Raw genomic sequence first — 8,292 nt, forward strand, 5'->3', positions numbered from 1 at the left:
TGCACAAATGACATCTCTCCTCTCATTCCATCCAATTGATTTGCTGCTAAAGGTACAGAACTCTCATTGGGCTATAGTAGGATAATTTGGAGCATAGGCTTTTCTAACTCAGAACAGAATTTCTTCTCCTTGAACTTGAGGTAAGAAGGCTTGTCATGTATCAGATTAAGATCCCAAGAAACACCTGGGTCTCTTGAGACAATGAAGCAAGTACACAGATCAGTTTTTTAGATGGAGACAGCATTTTTCTGAGATTATAACAATATTTACACACAAAAATTTTGTTATATGTGTGCAAATATTTTGGAAAGTTTTGCTAACAAAGTAGATGGTGGGGAAATGAGAGGAGAGTAGTTTCCATCTAAGTATACTGGTTTAGATTTCCTCTATTTCTAATCTGACTGTGAGATGTTCTGCTATCTAGATACTATATTTTCTGGAGATCTGTTCATCAATTGACTACCAAACTCTTTTTTGAATCTGTGTGTGTGTGTGTGTGTGTGTGTGTATCTTCTACTAATAGGCAAAGGCAATCAGATATAGGAGTAACAAATATATTTTATATGATCACAATTCTTAGAAATAAATTCGAGTAACAACTTGATATTGCCTTTCAGACTATGGGGCTATGCCTGTTCTAGGAAATAAAGCAAGAAATATAGGAAGAAACAGACTTCCTAATTAGATAGTAACTAGAGGGAACAGGGATACTCTCTGTGCATGTGGAATGTGTAGCTTGCAGAAAATGGATGCTAGAACAGCACTCTCACAATCACCAGCATATCAGAAAAACAAAGCTGGTCAAACAAGATGAATGTAGAGCCTGTGAGGACACTAAGTCTTCTACTTAGAAGCAAAGATGCCTAAAATGGACAGTGGAACTCTAAAAGGGTAAGTGGGAAAAGGGTATATAACAGGCAAGATTCAGGGCTCTGCTGAAACCATTTCTATTTTTGGTCTAGTCATATTTACCAAATTCAGCCAGTCCAAATTTTGGTTCTCTTTGTGTACTCTATAGCAAGAAGTATTAAAAATAACACAAATAAAAACCTGCAGCTCTCCAATAAGCTACACTGAATTTTAGAGGTCAAATCTGGGGCTGGCTGATGTTGGCTTTAAAAAAAAAAGAGACAGATAAAAACCCAACAACATTTATGGAGGGTTCATTTTATTCACAGTTCCAAAGATTAAGAGCTAAAAGCTATGGGCTGACAACTCTCAGAAGCTACACTTACCTCTCGGGCAAATATTCTCTCTCGGACCCTTTGATATTCCTCCTCTCTCTCTTCTATTGACTTGCTCCTCCTTCCATCCTGCAATGGAACTCTGATCTAGATCGATGAGCAGAATTAAGCTAGTTAAGTTCTCCTCGTACTGCAAGCTCACTGCACACCAGCAAGGAAGAGAAACCGGGAAAGTTTATGGTTGCCATCAAAAAAATGGAAAAAAAAAGAAATAAAATTTCCAGTCCTGGACAGGCTTCACTGGGTACATCTGACCATGCAGTTTGGGAGATCATGTTTTCTAGATGATCGAGGACTCTCCATCTCCCTACCCCACCCTCCCAGAGTCTCGAGAATAAAAACTATGTATAAGTATCGGGTTGCTTCCCTGTAATAATCAGATACTGTCCAGTCAGTAAGGATCAAGAAAATAGCCCTGGGAAAATAAACAACATTGTTTTAGAGGGAAAGTAATGGAGAGAAGTTAGAGAGGGAAAAGAAATAGGTGTTTAGCAGAGCTGAATGTAGAGGAGGTTTACAGAACTAGCAACTAACATCCCTTATTTAGTTACTAATGGCTTAGCAAAGAGGGCCTGGGAAATGAAATCCCAAGGGTGAAGCTAAACTCAGTCTAAGCATTTAAAAATTTTTTAATTGTATAGATTGAAAGCAGGCGAGGAGAGATAAACTACAGAAATAAGAAAAGAGAACAGAGCAAAACAGAGAAGACAGAAAAGAACATAATAGAAAAAAATGGGCAGAGAAAAGAGATAAATGAGGTACAGTAAAGGGAGGAGAGAGACAGGAAGAAAAAGAAGGAAATGGAGGACAGAGAACTTTACGTTCTCTGACAAATGTGATGAGGTGACCAATAGACAGGAAAGTCTGGGCAGATCATCATCTCTGACTGACTACGACCTAACTGCCCATTGCTGTTTGTTCCTCCCTTGGCCTGACATTTATGAATACTGTTATGGAGAGAGTATAACAGCACCCTTATAAAAACAAAGACCTCTGAGAAAGAGATGTCACCAGGCTATAGACAATGCTGACTTAATTCAGAGGTTTTAAAAGCTTCCGATGAAGCTTCCAAGAGCCTGTTTTTTAGGCTGATGTTACTAATCCTTATCAGTCTCAAAAGGCAGCCTCAACTTCAAGAGTTCCCACTTTGACTGGATTCAGTTCTCACTTCAGAACCTATATTCCATTAAAACTGTCTTACTAATTCTATTCTAAGACACAGGGTCCTTAGGAAGCTATCTTGTCTTGGTCCCTAAAATTGGAAACTAATGACAGAACAGACAGAGCACAATGGACTGAAAGGTCAGGCAGAATCCCAGCTCCGCCACCTTGTAGTAATGTGAATTTAGGTAACTTAACATCTATTAGCCTCAGTATTCTTATGTGGGGCTAATTACCTCATCTATGATGGGTTGTAAAAGGGATAATATATACAAGATAAGCAGAGCCTCACTCAATAAAAAAGCAATACTATGCTTGCTATTAAATCACAGACAGAAGATGCACCATCTACCTTAATATGATCAAGCCTGAAGCTGAGAGATGAAAAGTTCATAATAGGGACAGATTTCAATCCACTCCAATGTACCTCAAAGCCTGAATAATTCTTGATCCACAGAAAAAGGGTTTAGGGAAAATGGAGAGAAGGGCATCAGGATGGAAAGGCTCTTATTTTTTTTTTAAACTTGTTTTGTATGTTTATTTGTTTTCAATCAGACCCAGTGTGTTTGTCCTCATTAGATTAGATTATAGCACTTTTTTTTTTTAAAGGACACTCTCTAATATTCAAGTAGCAAGCAAGAAATTTCCTGGTCTTAAGACCATACAATATCCCAAGAAAATAAATTTTAACTTTATAGGTAAAGTATTATTAGTTATCATTAACTAACAAGACTCATACTGGCTTTATCCAACTATACTCTCTAAATCTAATCCCCTTTGGAAACCAAGTAGAAGCAGGCTTTATCTAAACTTCCTACTTAGCTAGGAAAACGAATCCCCAAAGAATCCCCAAACAATCACTTACTATCTAAAGGTGGGCCAGGGGTAAGGACAATAGCCAGACCCATAAATGAAGGGGCAGCACAGCTTATTCATTTATTTTTCTAGATGTAGATCATGAAGGGGATCCTGCTGTTTCCAGTATCAAAAGTCAAATGAACTCACTCACCTTGATGGAAGGAGTTGGGAACAGATTAAGGATTTTGCAGAAAGGAATCAGAGACATCTTTATAACTGGCTAAATTAGACTACAGCTTGTCCAGTTCAAAGCTAGCTCTAAGCTAGGAAAAGAGTAGAAGTGGGATAAAGTAGCCTTTGATGGGTCCCAAAGGAACCCCTATTAAAGAAAAAAAGACTGAAACCATCAGCTGGATCAAGGCTGAGGCAGGGAGGGACCTCATTTTGTCTAAAATAACATGTAGTTAGAAGTCAGTGGCAAACCCAAGGAATTTTAGCTCAAATGAAATCACCGAGCAAACCTCAGCACCATGTCTCTCTGGGGCTAAAAGAGTGGCATACAGCTTAAAAAGTGTAGCAGGTCCTCAATGTTAAGTCAGAGCCAACTTATAGCTCAAAATATTTTTCCACTTTAACATATTTTGAGTCTTTTCCATCCCCCCCCAAATTCTTTTCCCTTCCCAGTTTCTCTTACTGCAGTCTCTACAGGCCCACCCTCTTTCATTCTTCACCTGGTTATCATCTCGGTCCATACTGGCATCATCCCTCTTGAGAATGAATCTCTGTTGAAACTCTGTATTCTTCTCATCCTTTATATGTTCTGAGAACCTCTGTTCAGGGCTAAGATTTGAAAAGAAATGTGAAAGGAAGGGAAGAAAAAGACCCTTTTGTTAGGAAGGAGTCCTTTTTGGTATAGTTCTTTTAAATTCCACAACTCCTACTCAAGGAATGTCTAGACTCAGGCATCCAATGAGCCATATAAAAGTTTTAATGAAATTATGTTTGTTCTTTATACAACTGTAACTTCTTTTTCTTTAAAGTTATACCTGTCCTATCATGAAGAGGAAAAGAGGCTAGGGCCATCTTCACAAAATATCAGTGCCTCTATAGTCTGTGTCCAAGGCCTCAGAAAAAGTAGGAATGATGACAGAATTCCCTTATCTCCTCCCCTAGAAAAGACATCTTCATCCTATACCTTCCTTTTCTATCCTAAGAAAGTCTTCCCAATCCATGTTTTTCTCCCTTACATTCTTGTGTTGCTGGTTTTGTTGATGATAACAGCTTTCCCAGTTTGATCAACATTGTGGTCCATTCCAAAATAGGCAGCTACCCGGTGTAATAGCATCCGGTGATATGAGGTCATCTGAGGGAACTTCTTGAACTGGTTACTGAAGAAAACCAAGGAAAAAGGTAAAGCAAGACAAACAACCAAATAAAGCAGTAACAGCCAACTGCAGTTTTATTTTGGTATTGGGGATTGAACCCAGGGCCTCAAGCACTTTGCCACTTGGGCCATGCCCCCTGCTCTGTAATTTTTCTTGCAAATAAATAAAAGTGGATAATTTCTTAGGAGAAATGGATATATTATGAGGAAGACAGATATTACACACTGGGAATCCAAAAGGTTTCTCTAAATATTTTGTGGGTTACTTTGATGTGTTCTCATTAATACTATTCTTTATGCCTTGGTCTCCCCTACCTGGATGATGATTAACAAAAGAGAAAATCAGAAATGTAAGAAGAGTAAAATCTGGGATAAGACTGAAGAGAAGAAATTTCTTTTTCAATTCATCAATTACATGTTTGGTAACTTAAAAAAACCTCACTTGTTTTTACATATATATTTTTTTAATCCATTATGATTGCTTGTTCCCTGTGAGTAATTACTTCACTCTTACTGTAAGGGAAAGATGAAATGGATATCTTAAAATTGTAACTAAATTACTTTCCAATGTACCCTCCCACCTCTAAGCATGTATTTCATACAAGTAACTTACTTGTTGTCATTAATAAATTCCAGAATCTCCTGTTCTAATTTTAGCAGCATCATTCTGTCCCTGTTAAAAAAATTAGAACAAAAGAAAATACAACCCTCCCATAGACATTGAAAGGAAGGAATAAAAACACCTGTTCACTATGAAAGCTGAAAGAGGGTAGATCCAAACTTTAAATAAAGGGTCATAATGCAGAAGCTACTGTGCCTCACTAGCTTATCCTATGGTATTCTGAAAAAGAAAAACAACCCAAGTTATTTTTCTGTAGACCCCCTCCTAATTATGATTATGTTATTATTATATTATCCATATCAGAAATGTAATTGTTAGCAGCATATTCAAATAAGCATTATACTTTATGCTTAAATTGTTCTACAGCTTAACGAGTTATTCATAATTTTAAAGTCCTCAAGATTTAGCTTATGTATAAATCAATCACACTTCTCTTTTGGGCTTTTTAACTGGTATGCTTCCAAATTTTCATATTTCTTTGTCTCTGAATTCTTTTTCCACAGAACTTTTCTCAACTTTTCCAAGGCAGAATCCTTAATGTAATGGTATTCTAAATCCCTCACAGACTACAGACTATACTTGAGAAAGATTTGAGAACATCCTAGGTTCTAATAAAGGAAAACCTCTGGGAAGCTGCTTGGCCTGCTGGTCTTACTGGCTCTCCTTTTCCCTCTTACACCAATCATGTTATTACCTTGGGTTCTTTTTCAGTGTATTTACAAGAAATTCATGTAGATCTATTCCAGTGGAGTCTGTATATTCTTGGCTGGAGTCTACAACCACAATGACAAAAGAAATTTAAAAATAAATGAAACTTGCATAGTATCTAATCCCATGCCAAAGCCTACAACCTAATCAGAACAGATGAAATAGAAAAAGTCCCCAGCACAACAACAGAATGAAGAATCTGGGCCATAATATTATATTGGTATTTATACAGAAATATGTATCATTTTTTATTAATAAGAGTATTCTTGGAATGTCCTGATCAAAATAAAGCAGGTTTTACTCTAGCTAAGGAAAATAAGTTCCAGGTAAGAGTAGTCAAGGCTGAATTTTCCAGAATTTCAGGAAATAAGACAATATAAATTGGTTTTGTTTTTTGAAACAAGAGCTCACCAATGTATCCCAGGCTGCCCTCAAACTTCCAATCCTTGTGTCTCAGCCTCTCATGTACAGAGATTACAGGTGAATGGCCACCATACCTGGCTAAACATGATTTTTAAACTTAAGTTGTCTATATTATCATTTTTATGTCTTTTTGTTTTGAGTCCAAATGTTGAAAGCCCAAAAGTTCTACATTTTTTTTCAAAAAAGGAAAAGAAAAAAAAAAGAAAAATCATTTCATCTATTCCAAAACCAAAATATGATGTTACCTTGAGTATCTGCTACATGATTATCCATATTACCATTCATTTCAGAACACAAACAAAATAAGAATTGACTATTATCCTACCCTGGGTAGTACCAAAGTCCTCACCTCTGGAAAGCATCTTCCTTGGAACCTTTTCTTTGCTTTTATCCTTGTCTTCCTTTTCAGAGACATCCTTTGTAGACTTTTCTTCTTCCTTGTCAGAAGGACAGCTGATATGCAGTTGAATTATATCCTTAAACAAAGGGTAAAAGAAATAAACCAAAAGAAAAAGTTGTGACTGACTCCCTTGGTATCTTTTATTTTCCCTCCTTGGTATCTTAACAAATGCTAGTCTTGGGTTGGCAGCTTTATCTTACAGAAGAATATATATTTTTAATTTGTATGTGGGGGGGAGGGGTAGTATATGTCAAGACTAAAGTTTGAACTCAGGGCCTGCTCTGTCCACAACCTTTTTTTTTTTTTTTTTTGCTGCAGGCTAGTGTTCTACCACTTGATACATAGTTCTGCTTCTGACTTTATGGTGGTTAATTGGAGATAAGAGTCTCATAGACATTCCTGCCTAGGCTGACTTCAAACTGCAATCCTCAGATCTCAGCTATGATTACAAGTTTGAGCCACCAGCACATGGCATATTACTAGTAATTTAATGCTAGTTTTGTCCTACAAATAGGGTAGGCCGGGGCTGGGAAGGTGGCTCAGTGGTAGAATGCTTGCCTTGCATGCATGAGGCCCTGGGTTCGATTCTTCAGCACCATATAAGCAGAAAAAGTCAGAAGTGGCACTGTGGCCAAGTGATAGAGCATTAGCCTTAAGCTGAAGAGCTAAGGGGCAGCCCAGGCCCAGAGTTCAGGCCCCACGACCAAGAAACAAAGAAAGAAAGGAGGGAAGGAAGGAGGGAAGGAAGGAAGGAAGGAAGGAAGGAAGGAAGGAAGGAAAAGAGGGTAGGCCAAGCTTTTTCTGACCACAGTCACAATCTATTATATGAACAGATCAAGTTATAGTGGCTGTTCTTGTCAAAGGGTGGAAAACAGATCAGCTCTGGGATCTCCTTGTTTACATTATCCTATATGGTCAAGACATAAAGACCTCCACTTCATACCCTTACCATATTCTACCTTACTGAAACACTTGTTTTAAAGTGCTCTCTCTGCTGTTTTCTAGGCTGACATAGATGCTGTCAATGCTATACTATATAAAACAACTGCCATATTCAAAAATTACACTTAATGCTGGGCACTGGTGGTTCATGCCTATAATCCTAGCTACTCAGGAGGCTGAGATCTGAGGATTGTGGTTCAAAGCCAGCCCAGTCAGGAGAGTCTATGACACTCTTATTTCCAATTAATCTCCAGAAAACTGGAAATGGAGCTGTGGTTCAAAGTGGTAGAGCTAGCCTTGGGCAAAAGAGCTCAGGGACAGAACCCAGATCCTGAGTTCTCAAGTCCCACAACTGACCCCCCCCCCAAAAGTTACACTTTTAAAGTTATACTTTTAAAGGACCTACCTGGGTTTCTAGTGGTCCATCAGCAAATGAAGTAGAGGACTCTTCACATACTGCCAGGCTTCGTACCAACTTCAGCTTAGAATTAGACTGAAACAAACAAATTCACATATATATTCCCTTGGTGAGCATTCATAAAACATTCTCTTTTGACTCTGTTAGTTGCTCCTAACAGCAATAAGATTGTTCTTTTCCAAATAGGTCTAA

The 8,292-nt window shown here is 37.9% G+C and overlaps 1 protein-coding gene across 1 annotated transcript in view; it reads right to left on the reverse strand.

Annotated features, from left to right (window-relative positions):
- R3hdm2 (R3H domain containing 2) overlaps window positions 1–6,783 on the reverse strand; it is a 43,669-nt gene extending 36,886 nt beyond the window's left edge. The window contains exons 1-7 of the mRNA XM_013022429.1: window positions 6,690–6,783; window positions 6,329–6,418; window positions 5,904–5,982; window positions 5,201–5,260; window positions 4,451–4,591; window positions 3,935–4,043; window positions 1,236–1,331 (exon numbers count right to left, since the gene is read on the reverse strand). Coding sequence (XP_012877883.1) covers window positions 1,236–1,331; window positions 3,935–4,043; window positions 4,451–4,591; window positions 5,201–5,260; window positions 5,904–5,982; window positions 6,329–6,418; window positions 6,690–6,702 — 588 coding nt within the window. The 5' untranslated portion in view covers window positions 6,703–6,783. The remainder of the gene's footprint in view (window positions 1–1,235; window positions 1,332–3,934; window positions 4,044–4,450; window positions 4,592–5,200; window positions 5,261–5,903; window positions 5,983–6,328; window positions 6,419–6,689) is intronic.
- Window positions 6,784–8,292: the final 1,509 nt, after the last annotated feature.

This window comes from Dipodomys ordii, unplaced genomic scaffold, assembly GCF_000151885.1.
Source record: "Dipodomys ordii isolate 6190 unplaced genomic scaffold, Dord_2.0 Scaffold3, whole genome shotgun sequence".
NCBI lineage: Eukaryota > Metazoa > Chordata > Mammalia > Rodentia > Heteromyidae > Dipodomys > Dipodomys ordii.